General features: G+C 56.5%; 1 protein-coding gene across 1 annotated transcript; it reads left to right on the top strand.

The window, feature by feature from the left end:
- The first annotated feature begins 828 nt into the window (after positions 1 to 828).
- Positions 829 to 3216, top strand: LOC138732428 (host cell factor 1-like). The gene is made up of 3 exons (XM_069879042.1): positions 829 to 834; positions 1029 to 1340; positions 2800 to 3216. Exons 1-3 carry the CDS (start codon positions 829 to 831, stop codon positions 3214 to 3216), a joined length of 735 nt encoding a protein of 244 aa, XP_069735143.1.
- The last annotated feature ends 18211 nt before the right edge of the window (positions 3217 to 21427 follow it).

Here is a 21427-nt window from a genome sequence, read left to right as displayed (position 1 = left end):
CAGGAGAGCGTGAGCCTGTCCAGGCCAGAGGTGACAGTTTCTCAAGCAGAACGCTGGGAGAAACTGTGTCAAAGGCTTTGCTGAAATGTTCGATGTCATTAGAATGGCTAATTACCACCCCCTGGGTCATTAGAGTGGCTAATTACCGTGCCCTGTGTCATTAGGGTGGCTAATTAGCCTCCCCCACCCCCTAGAGTGGCTAATTAACAAGTTCCCCCCCCATTAGAGTGGCTAATTAGTCCCTGACATTCCCTGCCAGCCCATTCGAGTGGCTACTTGGCCCTTGGTGTCGGTAGCCACATTGTTAGAGTGGCTAATTAGCACATCGCCAAGCCATTAGCGTGGCTAATTAGTGCACCTCGTGCCATTCGAGTGGCTAATTAGCCCTGAGTGTCAGTAGCCACATCATTAAAGCAGCTAATTAACACATTCCGAGGCCATTTGGGTGGCTACTTAGCCCTGCGTGTCAGTAGCCACATCATTAATGTGGCTAATTAACACTTTCCCACACCATTCGAGTGGCTACTAGACCCTAGATATCAGTAGCCACATCATTAAAGTGGCTAATTAGCATGTTCCTGTGCTATTAGAGTGGCTACTTGGTCCCCATTGTCAGTAGCCACATCATTAAAGCAGCTAATTAACACATTTGGAGGCCATTAGATTGGCTACTTGGCCCTGGATGTCAGTAGCCACATCATTAAAGCTGCTAATTAACACATTTGGAGGCCATTCGAGTGGCTACTTGGCCCTGGATGTCAGTAGCCACATCATTAAAGCTGCTAATTAACACATTTGGAGGCCATTCAAGTGGCTACTTGGCCCTGGATGTCGGTAGCCCCATCATTAAATCTGCTAATTAACACATTTGGAGGCCCTTCGAGTGGCTACTTGGCCTTGAATATCAGTAGCCACATAATTAACGTGGCTAATTAACACGTTCCTGTGCTATTTGAGTGGCTACTTGGTCCCCAGTGTCAGTAGCCACGTTGTTCAAGGGGCTAATTCACCTGCTCTCCTGCCATTAGAGTGGCTACTTAGCCCTGGACGTCAGTAGCCGCGTGGTTCCCGGGGCTAATTACCCTGTTCCCCGTGCTTCTCAGCCTAACGAGCGTCTCCTTTGTTACGGTGCAGGGGTGACGACGCTGGGGACGGTGACGGGCACCGTGTCCAACAGCCTGGCCGGGGCGGGTGGCCACGGGGCCTCGGCCTCGCTAGCCACCCCCATCACGACACTGGGGGCCATCGCCACCCTCTCCAGCCAGGTCCTCAGCCCCTCCCCCACCACCGTCTCGGCCGCCGCCACCACCGCCTTGGCCACCGCCGCCATCGCTGTCCAGGTGGGCTACCGGGGGGGCTACTGCGGCTACTGAGGGGGCTACTGCGGCTACAGGGCCGGGAGGGGGTGCGGCGGGGCCGGGGCTACCAGCGAGAGCTTGGGGGCTACCTGTAGGATCACGTGGCTACCGATGTGGGAGGCCAGCAGGGGGTTGGGGGCCACCAGTGGGACCTTGAGGGCCACCAGTAGGACCTTGTGGGCTACCAGTGGGACATTATAGGCCACCAGTAGGACCCTGTGGGCCACCAGTAGGACCTTGAGGACCACCAACAGGACCTTGAGGGCCACCAGTGGGACATTATAGGCCACCAATAGGACCTTGAGGGCCACCAGTGGGACCTTGAGGGCCACAAGTAGGACCTTGAGGGCCACCAGTGGGACCTTATAGGCCACCAGTAGGACCTTATAGGCCACCAGTGGGACCTTGAGGGCCACCAATAGGACCTTGAGGACCACCAATAGGACCTTGAGGGCCACAAGTAGGACCTTGAGGGCCACCAGTGGGACCTTATAGGACACCAGTGGGACCTTGTGGGCCACAAATAGGAGCTTAAGGGCCACTAGTTGGGCTCCAGGGGCCACCAGATGGGAGGATCCATAGATTAGAGGGAGGTTGTGGTCGTGGACCACTGATGGGACTTTGAGGGCCACTAATAGGACCTTGAGAGCCACCAGTGGGACGTTGTGGGCCACCAGTGGGACCTTGAGGGCCACCAATAGGACTTCATGGCCCACCAATAGGACCTGAGGGCCACAAATAAGACCTTGAGGGCCACCAGGGGGACCTTACAGGCCACAGATAGGACTTTGAGAGCCACCAGTAGGACCTTGAGAACCACCAATGGGTCCTTGAGGGCCACCGGTGGGACCTTATAGGCCACCAGTAGGACCTTATAGGCCACCAATAGGAGGTCATGGGCCACCAGTGCGACCTTGAGGGCCACCAGTAGGACCTTGTGGGCCACCAATAGGACCTTATAGGGCACAAGTAGGACTTTGAAGGCCACCAGTGGGACCTCGTGGGCCACCAGTAGGACCTTGAGGGCCACCAATAGGACCTTGAGGGCCACCAGTGGGACCATGAGGGCCACCAGTGGGAGCTCGTGGGCCACCAGAGGGACCTTGAGGGCCACCAGTGGGACCTTGAGGACCGCAAATTGGACCTTGAAGGCCACAAATAGGACCTTGAGGGCCACCAGTGGAACCTCGTGGGCCACCAGAGGGACCTTGAGGGCCACCAATAGGACCTTGTGGGCTATCTGGTTGACCTTGAGGGCCACCAGTGGGACCTTGAGGGCCCCCAGTAGCACCTCGAGGCCCCCTACCATGGGCCGTGCGGCAGGGCCCGGTGGCCACCTGTGGGCTGGCGCGGTGGCCGCCCCGCGCGGTCGGTGGCCGCGGGGCCCTGCCTGTGGCTTGGGGCGGCCCTGGGCTACCTCTGACTGTGGGTTGGCCCCCAGCCGGTGGCGGCGCCGGCGCAGGTGACGCTGATCACGACGCCGAGCGGGGTGGGGGCGCCGCCCATGCAGGAGCTGCTCGTCTCCATCTTGGCTTCTCCCACCTCGGAGTCGGCGGCCGCCGGGGCCCCCGAGGCGGCCAGCGAGGCGGCCACCGTCACCCTGCTCTGCTCCAACCCGCCCTGCGAGACCCACGAGACGGGGACCACCAACACGGCCACCACCAGCCTGGTGGCCAACGTGGGCGCCGCGCTAGCCCCCCAGCTCCAGCTGCTGGCCGAGGGCTCGCCCGGGCCCGGCCCCGGGAGCCGCGGGGGCTCCGGGCAACCTGGAGAGCTCCGGGCAACCTGGAGAGCTCCACGAGGCCGCCGCGGCCGCTGCCATGGCCACTGCCAGGTTCTGCTCCGGCTCGTCGGGTGAGGCCCAGGCCACCGTGGCTACCGGCGCGGCCAGCATGGCCACCGCCAGGTTCTGCTCCAACCCTCCATGCGAGACGCACGAGACGGGGACGACCAGCACGGCCACCACCACGGTGGCCACCGGCTCGAACTTGTCCCCCAGCTCTTCGTGTGAGAGCCAGGAGATGGCGGCTACCAATGTGGCCACCGTGGCTACCAGCAGGTTCTGCTCTAACCCCCCCTGCGAGACCCACGAGACGGGGACGACCAACACGGTGACGACCTCCATGGGCTCCAGAACCTTCTCCAGGTCTTCAAGTCAGAGCCAAGAGACCATGGCTACCAGCACGGCCACTGTGGCTACCAGCAGGTTCTGCTCCAACCCCCCTTGTGAGACCCACGAGATGGGGACGACCAACACGGCCACCACCACGTCTGCCATGGGCTCCAGAACCTTCTCTGGGTCTTCATCTGAGGCCCAGGGGACTGTGGCTACCAGCACGGCCACCGTGGCTACCATCAGGTTCTGTTCCAACCCCCCCTGCGAGACCCACGAGATGGGGACGACCAACACGGCCACCACCACGTCCGCCATGGGCTCCAGAACCTTCTCAAGCTCTTCGAGCCAGAGCCAAGAGACCGGGGCTACCAACATGGCCACTGTGGCTACCGCCAGGTTCTGCTCCAGCTCTTCGTGTGAGGCCCAGGAGTTGGGGGCAACCGACACGGCCACCGTGGCCACCGGCAGGTTCTGCTCCAACCCCCCCTGCGAGACCCACGAGACGGGGACAACCAACATGGTGACGACCTCCATGGGCTCCAGAACCTTCTCCGGGTCTTCATCTGAGGCCCAGGGCACCGTGGCTACCAGCACGGCCACCGTGGCTACCAGCAGGTTCTGCTCCAACCCCCTCTGCGAGACCCACGAGACAGGAACAACCAACACGGTGACGACCTCCATGGGCTCCAGAACCTTCTCTGGGTCTTCATCTGAGGCCCAGGGGACTGTGGCTACCAGCACGGCCACCGTGGCTACCATCGGGTTCTGTTCCAAACCCCCTGCGAGACCCACGAGATGGGGACGACCAACACGGCCACCACCACGTCCGCCATGGGCTCCAGAACCTTCTCAAGCTCTTCGAGCCAGAGCCAAGAGACCGGGGCTACCAACATGGCCACTGTGGCTACCGCCAGGTTCTGCTCCAGCTCTTCGTGTGAGGCCCAGGAGTTGGGGGCAACCGACACGGCCACCGTGGCCACCGGCAGGTTCTGCTCCAACCCCCCCTGCGAGACCCACGAGACGGGGACAACCAACATGGTGACGACCTCCATGGGCTCCAGAACCTTCTCCGGGTCTTCATCTGAGGCCCAGGGCACCGTGGCTACCAGCACGGCCACCGTGGCTACCAGCAGGTTCTGCTCCAACCCCCTCTGCGAGACCCACGAGACAGGAACAACCAACACGGTGACGACCTCCATGGGCTCCAGAACCTTCTCTGGGTCTTCATCTGAGGCCCAGGGGACTGTGGCTACCAGCACGGCCACCGTGGCTACCATCGGGTTCTGTTCCAAACCCCCTGCGAGACCCACGAGATGGGGACGACCAACACGGCCACCACCACGTCCGCCATGGGCTCCAGAACCTTCTCAAGCTCTTCGAGCCAGAGCCAAGAGACCGGGGCTACCAACATGGCCACTGTGGCTACCGCCAGGTTCTGCTCCAGCTCTTCGTGTGAGGCCCAGGAGTTGGGGGCAACCGACACGGCCACCGTGGCCACCGGCAGGTTCTGCTCCAACCCCCCCTGCGAGACGCACGAGACGGGGATGACCAACACGGCCACCACCACCGTGGCCACCGGCTCCCGAGCCTGCGAGCCCCCCGAGACGGGGACGACCAGCACCGGCAGCACCGTGGTGGCCACCAGCTCCAGCTCCAGGCCGGCCGAGCCGGTGGCCACCAACAGTGCCGCGGCGGCCACCAGGCCATGTTCCAACCCTCCCTGTGAGACCCACGAGATGGGGACCACCCCCATGGCCACCACGGTCACCGCGGCCATGGGCGCCAACCAGGGTCAGTCGGGGGGGGCCCCTCCTTTTTGGGGGGTCTGGGGGGGGGGGTTGGGGGCCCTTTCTAGACCCCCCTTATGGTTTTGGGGTCCCTTTTCTGCCCCCTCCCCATTCTATGAGGGGTTTGGGGTCCCCTTTCTGCCCCCTCCCCATTCTGTGAGGGGTTTGGGGGTCCCTCCCCCATGGGTTGAGGGGTTTTGGGGTCCCTTTCTGTCCCCCCTTATGGTTTTTGGGGGGTTTGGGGTCTCTTTCTGTCCCCCCTTATGGTTTAGGGTGGGCTCAGGGTCCCCTTTCTGCCCCCTCCCCATTCTATGAGGGGTTTGGGGGTCCCTCCCCCATGGGTTGAGGGGTTTTGGGGTCCCTTTCTACCCCCCCTTATGGTTTTGGGGTCCCTTTCTACTCCCCCTTATGGATTTGGGGGGTTTTGGGGTCCCCTTTCTGCCCCCTCCCCATTATATGAGGGGTTTGGGGGTCCCTCCCCCACGGTTTGAGGGGGTTTGGGGTCCCTTTCTGCCCCCCTTATGGATTGGGGGGGGTTGGGGTCCCCCCTGTGATTTGGGGTGTTTTGGGTTGTTTTGAGGCCCCCCCCCACCCCCTTTTCCCCCCCAGAGCCGCCCCCGGCCGCAGGAGCCCCCCCGGGGGGGTGGGAGACGCGGAGCCCCCCCCGAGTCCCGGCCCCAGCGGAGCCCCCCGAGCTCTCACCACGGTCACCCAGGCCACGCCGGCCCCCGCCCCCGCCCTGCCGGTGAGGGGGGGCTGGGGGGCAGGAGGGGGGGTGAATGGGGCTGGGAGGGGGGTGAATGGGGCTGGAGGGGGGTGAATGGGGCAGAAAGGGGGGGTTATGTGGGTGCTATGGGGCAGGCAAGGGGGGCTGGGGGGCAGTTGTGGGTCTCTGGGGGGCAGTTGGGGGGCAGTAGGGGCTCTGTGGGGCACTGAGGGCTCTGGGGGGGCAGTTGGGGGGCAGTTGGGGGGCAGTAGGGGCTCTGTGGGTCCGTCCCTTGTCTCCACCCGCCGTGTCCCCCCCCAGCCCATCTCGTCGCTGCGGGAGCCCTCCCCGCCGCCGTCGCCGCTGGCGCTGGTGGTTCTGCCGGGGCCGGCGGGGCCCGAGGCGCTGGGGCTGCCCCCCGAGCTCATGGCCGAGGGGCCGGGCGCCGCGGGGCCTGCCCCCGCCCCGGCCCCGGCCCCCCCTCCGGCCGCCGCTGCCGAGGGCCCCCCGGCCCCCGAGAGCCCCGAGGCCCCCGCGGGCCCCGAGGCGGCGGCGCTGACCCCCGAGGAGCTGGCGGTGACGGCGGCGGCCAGCGAGGAGGCCCAGGCCCTCGCCATCCAGACCGTGCTGCAGGCCGCCCAGCACGCCGCGCTCGGTACGGGGGGGGACGGGGGGTCAGTGTGAGGGGAGAGGGGGGGGAGATGTGGAGGAGATGGGGGGTACACGTGGGCTAGTTGTGGGGTGGGATAGGGGGGTCAATATGGGGCACGATGTGGGGTGGAACATCCCTTTATTTTGAGTCTCTCTTGAGAGAATTCAGAGGGTTCCAGATCCCTTTTGGGGGGTTGGGGGAAAGTAGTGGATCCCTTTAGGGGATTAGGGGGGATCCCGGGTCCCATTTGTGGGTTTGGTGGGTCCTGGGTGCCATTTGGGGGATTTAGGGGGGTCCTGTGTCCCTTTTGGGCAGTTTTGGTGGGTCCTGGGTCCCATTTGGAGACTTCTGGGGGTTTTGGATCCTTTTTCAGGGTTTGTGAGGGTCTTGAATCCCTTTTGGGGGGCTGTGGGTTTCTTTTGGGGGGATTCAGAGGGTCCCAGATCGCTTTGGGAGTTTGGGGAAGGGATGTCTTGGATCCCTTTTGTGCGGGTTTTGGGGGGTCCTGGGTTCCATTTGGGGGGATTTAGGGTGGTTTCTGTGTCCCTTTTGGGGGGTTTGGTGGGTCCTGGGTCCCTTTTGGAGGGTTGAGAGGGTCCTAGGTCCTTTCAGGAGTTTTAGGGGGTGGTCCTGGGTGTCTTTTAGGGGGTCTTGGGGGGGATCTTGGGTCCCATTTTGAGGTTGAGGCTCCTGGGACCCATTTGCAGGGATTGGGGAGGTTCTGGGTAAATTTGGGTGGGGGTTGGGGGAGCCTTGGGTCCTTTTGGGAGACTCCTGGGTCCCTTTTGGGGGACTCCTGGTTCCCTTTTGGAGGCTTGGAGTTTCATGGATCCCTTTTGAGGGGAATGTTTTGGGTCCCATTAGGTGTTTTAGGAGGGGTTCTCCTTCTGTTTGGGGGGGTGGGTGGGTTGTGGGGTCTTGGGTCCTTTTGAGGAGGTCCTGAATCCAGTGCAGGGTGGGGGGGAGTGGGGTGTGTCCTGGATCCCTTTTGGGAGTTTGGGGAGAATCCTGGATCCCTTTAGGGGGGATTAGGCATGCCCTGGATCCAATTTGGGAGTTTGTGGGGGTCCTGAGTCCCGTTTTGGGGGTTTTGATGGTTCCTGAGTCCAATCTGGGGGGTTGAGGGGGTCCTGGATCCCTTTTGGGGGTTGGGGGGGGGTCCTGGGTCCCTCTTCACCACCCTCCATGCTGCTCCTGGGGTTGGGGCGGGCAGAGGAATTGGGAGCCATGGAGCCATTTCAGACTGGGAGAAAGTGGGAGGAGAATGGCTTTAATATTTGGTCCTTGTTGCTCCCAATCCAAAGCTTTCTGAACTGTCAATAAAGTAAATCGAACTTCAGCAAGTCCACACCTCTGTGCCAGTGACAGTCATTGGTCTCTGAACCTCCTTTGCTTTCTCTTGACCCCTGAGCCGTTCTGGTTCATTTTCTCCCTCTGTCCCGTTGGTTCGGGGCTTGGAGGGAGCAGCTGCGGGGGGTCCGGCTGCTGGCCAAGGTTAACCCACCACAGGACACATCAGGGCTGCCGTGTCCAGTACGGGGCTCCCCGCACAAGGAAGACCCTGCCCAGCCTGGAGAGAGTCCTGCTGAGGCCAGAAGGATGGCTGGGGCTGGAGCACATCGTGGACAAGGAGAGGCTTGGGAGATGGGTTCTGAGAAACCTTTCAGGGTACAACACTGAGCAAGGACCCAGGGCAGCTGGGGGATCCCAATGCAAGGACTTTCTCGGTGTTTGATGAGACAAAGCCATGAGCCCCTGATGGGTTTGGAGCTGTGTGAGAAAGGGCTTGGCTGAGAGACCTGCAGCGGCAAGAGCTGGGGACTGGTGCATAAGAAATTTCAGTAGGAAAAGGGTTCTCTTTTTATTGATAATGGTTGTAGAGTTGGCTATCAGGCCTGCAGCAAGGCAAGGGGTGAGGAGGGGAGTGTGCAAGTGGAGAGAGAACAGCGCCGGGGGATCAAGCGCTTGTGCCCGGCAGTGCTGCCGTGCTGGGATTCTTTTCCCCTCCACCCACGACCGCAGGAACTGTCCCTGCAAGTCCAGAAATGTCTCACAGGAAATATATCAGGAAACAGAAGTCGTTGAACATCCCTTTATTTTGTTTAAGCACTCAGAGAGCACAGCTCCTCATTTACACAGACAATGAGCAAGAAAAGAGAAGAAAACAGTGAATTAAAAACAGGATGACAAGATTATAAAGGGGGGATGAAAGGGGGTTTGGGGGGTGCTAGAGGGGTTTTGAGGGGGAATAAAGGGGGTTTGGGGGGAACAAAGGGAGTTTGGGGGGCATAAAAGGGGGTTTGGGGGGATAATAGAGGGTTTGGGTGGATAAAGGGGGTTAAAGGGGTTTTGGGGTGATATAAGGGAGTTTAGGGGGAATAAAGGCATTTGGGGGGAGTTTGGGGGGATAAAAGGGGGTTTGGGGAGTGATAAAGGGAGTTTAGGGGGCTAAAAAGGGTGTTTTATCCGTTTATCCCCCCAAAACCTCTTTAATGCCTTCAAACTCCATATATTGCTCCCATAGGAGGCTTGGGAGGGATCCATATGGGAAAATCCATTCACCATCGCACAAATCAAGGAACAGACCCGACTCCAGCAGCCAAGGATGAGGCTGAATGAGGTAGAAAGCCTCAGCCCTGGTCGAGGACCCGAAGCAGGAGGGGCACCGGCCCCCAGGATCAATCTTGGACCCCAGGCTCGTGCACGTCCACCTCACAGGGAGGTGATCCAGGTGGCACTAGAAACAGGTTTGCTGTTGCCGGGACGATGGCTGCGGGCAGGGTGAGGCCTCTGGTTTTCCTGCCACGAGCAGTGGCTGCAGGAGCTGGGTCTGGCTCCACAGAGCCCTCTCTGCAGAGAGAAAAGGTGTGTCTGAGGCCTCAGCTGCAGAGTCACGATGGGAAATCTCCTCCATGGCACAAGTCTGGGGCTGGTGGTTGCCGGGTTGGTTCCTTGGTGCCTGGGCCACTTGAGGGCTGGTGGGGGCTGGATGCTGGAGCTCAGTCTGGATATTTGGGGTGCCGGGGCTCCAGCTGTGTGGAAAGCCACCGCTTTCCACCTGGGGTTCTGGACCTGCAGAGAGGGCTCTGTGGAGAGAAAAGTTGTGGCTGAGGCCTCAGCTGCAGATGGAGGACGGCGAATCTCCTGCACGACACGGAGCTGGCTCGGCTCCGCACCCCAGGCTCAGAGGTGCTGGCACAGCGTGACCGAGGGGGACACCGGCACCTGATGGCACCTCCGAGCAGGGGGATCCCTGCAGGCAGTGAAGTCTAAAGTCTTTGTGGCACTGTTAGTATTTACCAAGGAGTGTATAACTTCTGGTCATTTTGACTCAATTTCTATTTCTCTCTTGGGACCTTTGAGCCTGAAGGTTGTTTCCGGAGAGGCAGAACAGCCCTTAGTTGTAAAAACACATGAAGTTTTATTAGGAAACGGTTACTTAACTGCGATCCCAGGGCAAGCCTCCTGGGAATCTCTGCAAACTGGAGTTCTTGTTAGCATCTCATTATCCAGCATCTTGTCTTTCTCCATTTTTCTTGGCCACGGCTTTTCTTTGCCTCAGGCTGTAGGGAGAACGCCTCAGCTCCGATGGAGGAGCCTGAGCAGGGCAGGCACCGGCCCCGAGCATCCACCTTGGACCCAGGGTCCATCCCGTCCACCTCACAGGGAGGTGATCCAGATGGCACAAGTCAGGGGCTGCTGGTTGCCGGGTTGGTTCCTTGGCGCCTGGGTAGGGGCAGCAGCAACCGCAGCGGGGACACCCAGGATCGGCTGCCTGGGGAACGATGGCTGGGGGCAGGGCGAGGCCACTGGTGTTGCGGGTACGACCAGTGGATGCTGGAGCTGGGTCTGGCTCCTGTGGGTGCTGGGGCTGTAGCTGCATGGTTGTGAAGGGCCGCCACTTTCCGGCTGGGCTCCTCGATCTGCAGAGAGAGCTCTGTGGAGAGAAAAGGTGTGTCTGAGGCCTCAGCTGCAGAGGCAGGATGGGGAATCTCCTCCATGGCATGGAGCTGGCTCGGCTCCGCACCCCAGGCTCAGAGCTGCCGGCACAGCGTGACCGAGGGGGACACCGGCACCTGATGGCACCTCCGAGCAGGGGGATTCCTGCAGGCAGGTTCCCTGTCAGGAGCGGGTGCTGGTGTGCGTCTCGCTTTCCAGGGGAAGCTCAGCCCCTGCTCTTTCCCATTCTGACCTGGCTTTGCCCACGCCGGTCACTCATGTCCAGGCAGGATCTGCTTGAGCCGACCTCAGCTCTGGTCAGAGGAGGCTCCCGGGAAGAAGGCCCAGGAGTTCAGAGGCCAATTAAAGCACCCGACAGCGGCTGAAATCTCAGCAGAGAGTTTTGGCCAAGACGTCATTCACCGCTGCCCAGCAGCCTGAGTAGAAACGCTTTGCGGCTACGAGCAGCCCTTGCAGGAAGCCGTGGGGGCAATCAGTGACTCACCGTGTTCTCTTCCTCCACATCCAGATCACGACACTGCACACCAGGATCACAATCACGAGGGAATGCAGGGCTCCTACTGCACCCATCATGAAGTGCAGTTGCACATCTGGGGGCCCTCTGACACTCTTGGTCGTCTGGGACTTGACAACACTTGGGGTTGTCTCACCGAGCACAGCTGGAGGAGCCATTGGGAATGTCAGTCCGTGCTGTGACCCTCTGGAGAGCTCACCCAACAAAACTCAGGTGGCCAGGAGAGCACATGGGGAGCACCGATCCTTGTCCAGTTTTCCTTTCAGCTACATGGACAAAAGCTGTCCCTGCAGCAGGGAGGGCCACCCCAACGCTCCCTCCTCCCTGATGGGTGACACCGGGTCACTACGGGACAGCAGCTACCGGGCGTGCCAGTGGCCGGCATCGCCTCTGCTCCTTTGGCAGGGACGGGCACTGAGCCACTGCTCCCTTCCGAGAACACGTCCTTCTGCTCAGCTTCTCTGTCCATCTCTGGAGAGAGCAAGAGGGACAGTCTGTAAAGACTGCTCAGGACCTGGATTCTCTTGGAAAGAATAATCTGATCAGTAGGGTGGGCTTCCCCGGGCTGGGACAGCACTGCCAGGAGTCCGAGAAAGGCAAAGCCTCAGCACAGCTCCAGCACAAGGCGACAGTAAACACCTTCCTTCAAAGGGGACACGGAGACACTGCAGCCACTTCTACTGCGGAAGAGCCCTTCGCAGAAGCACATCCCATCCTGCCACCTCCATCCCACGGAGGGGTCACAAACACACGCAGTGGACAGAACCCCATCTCTGTCACCATGTCCTGGGCACTTTCACCATCAAGAGCCCACTGATCCCCAAGCCAGAGGGAAACCAGTTCTGTAAAACACATCCAGGAACAGAGAGAAAAGCCACCTGAGACCAAATCCACAGCCCTTCATGGTCGCTGCCCTCAAGGCAGCTGTGCGGCCTCAAGCTGGGTGTCCAGCTTCCATCCGTCCCTGACCCTGAGGTGTCACCCAGAGTTCTCAGCCACCAAGGAGAAGAGGGGCTGGACCCGTTGGTGAAGCTGGGGCTGCTCCGATCCTGGCCAGCTCTGGCCAACCCTGCCAGACTCAGTACCCTCAAGCTGCCTGCGCGTCCTCTCGGCCACCCAGGGCTGCTCTCCCCTCCGCTGACCTGCAGCAAGGGCTGAGCACCCACAGCTCCTGCCGGTCGGGTGCCAACGTCTGCCAGAACGGCTCTGGCCAGAAACGGCACCGCTGGGGATGCGGCTGTGCTGGGGGCTCAGCTGGGACCACAACTGGTGGCAGCAGAGACTCTGCACCATCCCTGTGGCTCAGCAGCTCCTACAAGGCCTGACAGCGCGTGTCAGTGCAATGAGGCTCTGAACGATCCCTTCCTGCTGGAGGAGGCTCTGGCGTGTCCAGACGGGTCCCTATACCCTCCGCTTCCCGAGCCCTGGGCTTACAAGGGCTGCATACTCACCGATTGCTTTCTCCAGGTTTTGCCTTGTTATCCACATGCGGCAACACCCCAGACACACTCCAGCAAGGAAGACATCCTGCAGGAAAATGTAACAAAGACTGCTCTTCATGCAAATTCAAACAAAGACAATTAGATCTTTTAGTTCTGCGTTAATTCGTTACCCGTCAAACACAAAAGATACTGCCACTCCGTCTTCCGCATTGTGACAACAGCAGTTTCAAAATTTCTTACTCTTAAATAAAGCTTAACTTATTGTTCATCAAAATAAAAGCAGTGTTCGGGGTTTTCTTTTTAAATCTTAAATATTTATATTTTTTTTCCAGAAAAAAATAGGTGTTTCACAGAATAAGTTGTGGATTTCCCATGTTGCTCAAACTGATACTAATTAATATTTCAGCAGAGATGGAGAACACCGATGATAACAATTCCCTGGCAACAGATAGCATAATTAATTCACGTGACAAGTACCATTTCTAAATGCGTGCACAATTGATTTTATAAGAACTGGACAGAGGTTATTGCACCTCCAGGGAAGGTGAATCAACCCCCTTCCTGGGCAGCCTCTGCCAGTGCCCAATGACCCTTTCTGTGAAGAATTTTTTCCTAATGTCCAGCCTAAATCTCCCCTGGTGGAGAGGGGAGGTTGGACAGTGACATTGGGAAGGACAAATGGGGGGTACCAGCTGCATCACATTCCGTTGTTGGCTGCAGCAGAACCATCTTGTCTATTTTAACAGTGAAATTTGATCAAAATGCTTCTACAAACACCGGCAAATGCTACGTTTGAGCTGAAAATGCCAGTCTGTCAGTGGGGTGACTTAGCACATCGCCCGTCCTTCCTCCTCTCCATTACTGCCTCTGTTAGAGATCACTTCCTGCACAGCTATCTTGGAGGTAGATTTGTTCAAACATTACCTTCCTGGAAAAAAACCCTTTGTTTTATTTCAATGAAGGCTAAAAAAATGCCTAAAAAGCCTAAAAATAGCGTCTAAGATCTCTTGCAATTTTCACTGCCTTCCATTGTAACATCAAAAACGTTGCTCATTTACGCAGCTCCTTGTTTTCTTTTCCTCCTGGTCAACTTTGACAAAACCCACATTCCTCCCATGGAAACCACTGGAAGTGGGAGTAAAAAGACAGTATTTTCAACATTTTGCATTAAAAAGCACCAACCAACACAAACAACCGAGAGCAAAACACTCCTCTCCCTGGGACTCGCTGCACCTAATTCTGCCTCCGGTGTGAGACCCACCTCTCAGCTCCCCTCTGAGTAGTGAAGGGATCAGAATGTCCAGAAGCCAATTCAGTCCAAGCTAAGATGAGACGGTAAAAAACAGTATTTCCCTTAAACACATTAAGGTATTTTTAGTCTGAATCACCAAATGCGGTTTTCATCATCACTGAAACAAAGCTGGAGGCCAAACCCCTTTGCAGGAGATTTTAAAATCCCTGCCCCAAGAGCTCGTGGCATTTCAGAGCTATCAAATCCTCAAGCCCAGAGGGGCAGAGCCCAAAGCTACAGAGATGAGCTATTTCTATGCTCAGAGGGAAAAACACAATATAAATGTACACCAAAGAAAATATAAGCCTGAAAGGACAGATACACAGCAACGGTGCAAGGTGAAACGTGAATATCCCCTTCCATTAGCAGGAGTGAGCAGCCTGCTTCTCCGAGAGGCAAAGGAGAAGGTTTGCCTCCAGGATCTGAGAGGGGTCACTGGAACCAGGAATATTCATACATGAACCAGGCAGAACGAGGGGATACAGCTTAGTAACGCCAGCCAGGAAAAGATCTGCAAGATGTGAAGCCAAACAATGTTAAAAACAGTTTGAAAATTACCTCCTAACCCACCAGCTAACGACCTTTAAAGCTGATCTCGTCAACTTCACCTATGCATCAAGGCTTAACCTAAGTACTGCGAGTCATTTAAAAACGCTGGTTTAATTAAGCAGGTTAATATAGGGTTGCTTTAGACGTGTAAGCGAGGGATCCCTGCCTTGCTAGCGCACCATCATGGACCTCGTACCCAGGAAGACACCAGCCTTTCAGCTCTGAGATCACAAACAGGACCATCAAAATCAACTGGTGAAGTGACTTTCACCTCTAAAGATCAGTAAGTTTTACACATTCAAACAATAAAGCCATTTCCCAGCTAAGATGCCAGCACAGCAGCGTTTACCAAGTGTTATCCAGCAGGACTAAGTTTCTTGGAAGCGAGACTGATGCAAGGGGAAGGTGAGAAGCCAGGACTGGAACGCCTAAAAGCAACCAGCACATCCATAAGGGACTCTTTTCAACCTATCAAGTCATTTTTTTCCCCATCTATCAAGTAATTTTCCCAGGATGCCGACCGTCAAGGCACAGAGTAGAGTTTTTAACCAAACCTGACGGGTGCCATCCAGCTCCCATCTACTCAAGAGGGGAAATAGAACTCAAGGCTACCCATAAAATGGTCTGTAGAGAAACAGAGAAGCCTTTCAAATAGAGCAAATCTCATTGAAGTCATGGAGTCCCGCTGCCGGCAGCAGGTTCTGGATCGAGCCCAAGAGGAGAGGGCCAGCAAGGTTTTATTTGCCTCCCACAGAGCATCAGGAGGGGACCTGGAACTAGACGGTGGCCCCAGGAGAAGGGCTCTCCTCTCCCCTCCTCCCGCCAGCGCAGCCAATCGAGCCGAGCCGGGAGGTGAGGCTCCACAGCCGTAACTCTGCCAACTTGAAGGAAACGTCAGGGGCTGGAGAATTTCCTCACGTGTTTCCAATGTGGTTTCTATGCATTTTATTGCTCATTTGCAGATCAAAAATGCTGGAGGGATTCCAACTATTTCACACAGAATCTCACACTCCCGGCTGGCTGCAGCCCCAAAGCCTGAGTTTCTTCCCTTGAAATACTGCCCAGTGTTACTTTGGGATGTGACCTGATAGCGGAAGCCCACGGGGACCCTGAAACGATAATCGTTCCAGCTGCGATTGGTTGCCCAGCGCTGGCTGATGCCAGCACGGGTTTGTCAGTGCTGCTGACAAACAGGGACTCAGCAGCTAACGCCTCCTGTTCACACCACAACAAAAACCATGCCTGGAATCACACAATCCGGTACCCAACGGAGGAGGCAGGGAGTTCTTCCGCCTCAGGGAAAGGGTTGCAAGTCCTGGCATGACCAGCCCAAGGGAGCCTGATGCTGGAAACCGCCACGTTTCTTTTCTATGAAAAGAGGAACCACCAGTTTGCTATGTGATAGCAGCTGGTTTGTTAAACAGGGATGAAACAACAAGAAATACTTCACATCAAAACCTTCGAGGAGAAGGGATTGAAGGCTCCGCTCCAGCCCAGCCCACCGAGCCTCAACAGTGGGAAGACTGACCAGAAAGCAAAGGGATCTCCTCGCTGGGGTTTGCAGCCTTCCCTGCTCATTGGAGAAGAGGAGGCTGAGGGGAGACCTCATTGCTCTCTCCAACTACCTGAAAGGAGGTTGTGGAGAGGAGGGAGCTGGGCTCTTCTCCCAAGAGACAGGGGACAGGATGAGAGGGAATGGCCTCAAGCTCCACCAGGGGAGGGTCAGGCTGGACATTTTCACAGAAAGGGTCACTGGGCACTGGCAGAGGCTGCCCAGGGAGGGGGTTGAGTCACCTTCCCTGGAGGGGTTTAAGGGACGGGTGGACAAGGTGCTGAGGGACATGGTTTAGTGATTGATGGGAATGGTTGGACTCCATCATCCGGTGGGTCTCTTCCAACCTGTAGATTCTAGGATTCTATGATCTCCAGCCTAAGAGTGGATGGCGAGGGAAGGAGCCGGACGACGCCGTCAGATCACTAGATAGCACTCAAGGAAATGATGATCAGGAGACGAGCATGCGGCAGAGCTTAGAAATTCCATAAGGCCGGTTGTTTCCATACAGGCGCTCACAAGCAAAACCAGAGAACAATAGCTAAATTTATTCCCTCATTCTTTCTGAAAGGGAAAAAAGCTGCTTCATTGCCTCTGACTAATCGAAACACCTACTTTCTATTACAATTTCATTTTCACTGCAGTTTCTTTTCCACTTAATTCAAGAACTATCAACACTTGGAAATCACAAGCTTGTCCTTTCCTTCCCCTTTATTTCCACACCCAAAATACCTCAATCTCCTCTATCACAAATTACACAGCTGACTAGCAGCAATTTTGGGGAAACGGGTAGACCTGTTTCTCCTTCTAAGGCACAGAAAACAGAATCTTGCATCTCATGCTTCACAAAACACTTTAGAGATAAACACAAAGAGACCTGGAGATCTTGCCATGCTCTGTCCGCACCAAACTTCTCATCCAAGGCAGCACCTGGCAAAGCTGACCTGACATTTCCACAGATCATGGAATGTTTCGAGTTGGAAGGGACTTCAAAGCCCATCCAGTTCCACCCCTGCCATGGACAAGGACACCTCCCACTGGATCAGGGGCTCCAAGCCCCATCCAGCCTGGCCTTGAACCCCTCCAGGGATGGGGCAGCAACCACTTATCCAGATAACCTGGGCCAGGGCCTCCCCACCCTCACAGCAAAACATTTCTTTCTGAGATCTCATCTCAATCTCCCCTCTTGCAGCCCAAAACTCTTCCCCCTCGTCCTATCCCTGCCCTCCGTGATCAAGAGACCCTCCCTAGCTTCCCTGGAGCTCCTTTCAGCGCTGGAAGCCGCTCTAAGGTCTCCCCAAAGCTTTCTCTCCTCCAGGCTGAACAACCCGAACTCTCCCAGGCTGTCCTTGTACGGCAGGCTCTCCAGCCCTCGGATCATCTCCATGGCTTCCTCTGGACTCACTCTAATAGACCCATGTGCTTCTTGTGCTGAGGAAGGAGATCACTGCTGCACAGGACACTTCTGTGCTTTATGAAATAACATATACATTCATAGCTTTGCCTGGTGGAAGCTGCCGGCTGTAGCTGCACTGCAGGAAAAAGAGCGTTTGGGAAGGAGGCTGCTGGGAGGAGGGGCCGAGCGGCACACCAGAAATTTCACTCTGACTGCAAAAATAAGCTGCTGTTCTAACCCATCTCAGTAAACCGAGATGAGTCTGGTTGCTTGGCAGAAAGCAGGTACAGGATGAAAAGGGAGGACGGCAGAAGGAAGCGCTGCTGGCGTTACTACCTTCCTGCAAGAGGAGACCTTGCAGAACAGCCAGCTCTGCTACCGCAGCAGCCATTGATTTTTCAGAGGTCGATACTCCACTCCCACAGATCCGCTCGGCACAAGCTTTAATCACATCTCCTGCTCCTGCCCTCTGCCGCTCTCCTCCATCGCTTCCCCTCCAAATAAAATTTAAAATAAAAAGGGGGGGGAAGGGGGCTCTCCTCCCGCTCCGAACACTGAAAGATTCTGTACTCTCGCTCGGTGCAGAGGAGAGATTCAAGCGCTGTGGTTGCAGCACTAAGCACAGACGGAGCAACGTGATTCATCCACAGAACAAGATGTCGCTGAAGGGAAAATCCAGCCTGTGGAAGGCTGGCGTTCCCACTTGGAGAACATGGAGCGCCGAGGTCTTCTGCAGGACCCTGGGAGATGCAGCAGCAAAACTCCCCAGAAAAGAGTTATCATTAACCCTCTGAAAGATGCCTGGCTTCTAAAAAGCACTCCTAGGGTTATCTAAATACAGATGCAACTCAGTGTTCCAAGCAGGAGCTTCAGAAGGGGCGTAAACTAGATGTAAACTAGATGACCTGTCAAGGTCCCTTCCAATCCAAAGCATTCTACGATTCCAAATGTTGGCCTGCCCACCAAGCAGTGGTGTTGGCACCTGAAAGGGTAAACCCTGAGGCTTCAACAGGAACGCTGACCCTAAACTAAGTTGCAGGGAAGAGGCAGGGAAGACCCAAGGCACAATGAGCAGCAACATCACAGCAGCACAGAGTCATGGGATAGTTTGGGTCGGAAGGGAACTCAAAGCCCATCCAGTTCCAACCCCTGCCACGGGCAGGGACACCTCCCACTGGATTAGGGGCTCCAAGCCCCATCCAACCTGGCCTTGAACCCCTCCAGGGATGGGGCAGCAACCACTTATCCAGATAACCTGGGCCAGGGCCTCCCCACCCTCACAGGAAAATATTTCTTCCTAAGATCTCACCTCAGTTTTCCCTCGTCCAGCTGAAAACCATTCCCCCTTGTCCTATCCCTGCACTCTCTGGGTGCCCTCAGTAGCACCACGTTTTGGGAGCGTGGTAGGGACACCTGAGGAGAACAGGATCAAAGAGTCGATTGCATCCATCAGGAAGGCTGCTCAGGTATCAGGCCTTGGAAAGGAAAGTGCCTGTGAGGGACTAGCGTGGGTCTGAGACGACAGACTACAGTCACTTATTTATTAAAGAGCTTTTCTCTTCCTTCTAAAGGTTTTTAAGTACCCCGCTTCACTCTGAGGACAAACTCCAGCCCCTTCGCAATGCTACATCACCCAAGAGGCAGGAAGCTCCCCTCTTTCTGCCAGCCATAAGGATCTTCCAACTCCCCAGCAGTGCTTCCTCTGGAAGGCACTTTCATCTCCAACATGTTCAATTTAGACTCCAAAGCGTTGAGTTATCTCGGCATGTGATGGTGCCACCATGCCAACCACAGCAGCTTGGGTGGGCAAAGTACCGGAGCAAAGGCAAGAGGCTGAATAATCACAAACTTAGACAGGCGTCTGCTCAGTGCAACGCTTGGGATTTTGAGACAATTCAGCTTTTGGTATTGTTACCTGCCTCTTTGAAACAACCGAGTGACAGAATTCCTGAAATAAGCAGAAGGAGGAAAGATTTTAGGAGAGAATAAGGTTTCAAAGGTACCAGAAATTAACTGGTGGCAGTGGCAGAGGGCTCTGCACAGCCCAGACTGGGCCCAAGTGCTGCAGCCTGATGGCTCGGGCAGTCCTTTCGCTGGAAAAAGCTGCTAGGGAGAGAGCTGAAAGCTGGCAGCTCCCTTCCAAAGTCCTCCCAAAGCAGGGATGCAGTGATGGAGCAAGCTGAGGGGCTACAGCTGAGACCCTGGACACTGCCAGCTGGGGTGGCTCTGGAAAAAACCATTTGTGTGCAAGGATCTGCTTGCAAAAATGCACCTGCTGACCCAGGGAGCATGGAGAAACTGCAAACACATTAGGAAAGAACTAAGGGAATTCTCCTTTCACCCTTCCTCAGCGCAGAGGAAGGGGTAGCATAACCATGGAAACCTGGCCCATGCCAGACATTGATGTATGCCCAGCGCTACCCCTTGGGCCAGGGTGCCAGAACAGTCAATCCCTAAAAGTTGCCCCCTTCTCCCCCTTCTCCTTTTTCGCCCCCTTCTCCCCCTTCTCCTTTTTCGCCCCGCTTGCTCCCTTCTCCTTTCAATACACATTTCTATTTTCTCATGTAAAATCCTATTCAAAACCATAACCAAACCCAGTGACACAGCTCCTCCTCCAATTACCCGGCCTTGTTTGAAATCACGGCATGAACTTTGGACCCACAAGGGCGCAGGCACCGGCCCATCCGAGCCGCGCAGCCGCTGCAGGACGGAGCAGAGCAGCCAAGCCCTGGGCCCCTGCCACGTCCCACATTTGAGCTTCATGTGGAAGCAGTTTTCTCCAGGGCATTTATGATCGTGCACGTCTCCAAGACGAGTCAATCCAGCCCGCCAAAAGGAAAATGATTCCCATGAACCAAAAGCTCAGGTGTGGCAGCGTTTAACACACATGAAGTGCTGTCAGCTGAAGTTAAACACCTTTGTTTTCCCCTGCGACTGCCCCACGCAGTAGCTGAAGGTCACACCACCACGGGCTTTCCCTCCCTCACATGGTGCAGGACCTCTGGCAGGTTAAGTTTGAATGGAAAGGGAAGAGGTCGAGGTTAGTGTGCCCGACAGACTGACAAGAGGCTTCCGCACCATTTCAAGTGTCTCCAATGACACCAAGTGAGCAGCAAAAAGGAAGGGCCAAACTGATTTCCCTGCTCTACAACAACGAGCTGCTCAAGAGCGAGGGTCACCAGTGAGGTGCGTGCTTCAGCAGCCACGGCGCAGGGAGTGGCTCCGTATTCCCAGGCTGCGGCAGCGCAGGGGATGCGTGTGACGGGGCACACGGCTATTGTTCAGGATCCCAGACCAGAACTGGTCACCCTACAGCAATTCCCTGATTAAACACTGACCCGCCTTCTCACGCCGGCCAGGCTCAAAAGAAAACGAGCCCGTCCTCTCCCGAGCAAGCTGCCAGGCGTCCCTGCTGCCCACCTCCACACGGAGGTCGCCGTCTTCTTTTTCAGTAGTCTCCGTATCAGACATCGCTCCTAAGGAAACGAAAGGCTGGGGGTTAGGGGAATGTGTGCGAGGCGTGCAGGCAGGAAGCAGAGCTGAGCAGCTCGAGACCAGAATAGAAACAGGAATCGAGCCCGGCATCGAGCGCAGCGCAACGCGCTGCCGGCACAGGCTCCTGCGAGGCTGCATCGGCAGCTCCACGCGGCATCATCTCGAAAGGGATGCTGATCGGAGGCAGAGGGCTCCGCGCAGCCTGGATTGGGCTCAGGAGCTGCGGCACGGGGTGGGGAGTTTCCTCCTGGAGCACCGGGGCGGATTAAGCTCCGTTCAAACCCAGACGAAGGGGCGGGAGGAGAGAAAATTGCCACATGGACAAATAGCTGCGCAACCCAGAGAAGCAGGTTGCAGTGTGAAACACGTCAATGGGGTGGCTGGAAGGTGAGGGTCATTTTGCAAGCGGCAATCCGAGCCCTTCGCCACTGGAGAAATTATTAGTAAAATTAAGAATTAAAACAAACACACACACAGCCTTCCCAAGCAACCACACAGAAGTGATGGTCAGTATTGCACATACAATGAAAAGCGCTGGCAGAGAAGCCTTGGCCAGGAAGAAAATATTTCCAACTCCCAATATCGGCATAATTTGGGATAAACACCTTC

Source organism: Phaenicophaeus curvirostris, chromosome 31, assembly GCF_032191515.1.
Source record: "Phaenicophaeus curvirostris isolate KB17595 chromosome 31, BPBGC_Pcur_1.0, whole genome shotgun sequence".
Taxonomy (NCBI): Eukaryota; Metazoa; Chordata; class Aves; order Cuculiformes; family Cuculidae; genus Phaenicophaeus; species Phaenicophaeus curvirostris.
The sequence above is the reverse complement of the archived record's forward strand: the minus strand, read 5'-3'. Positions and strand labels throughout refer to the sequence as shown.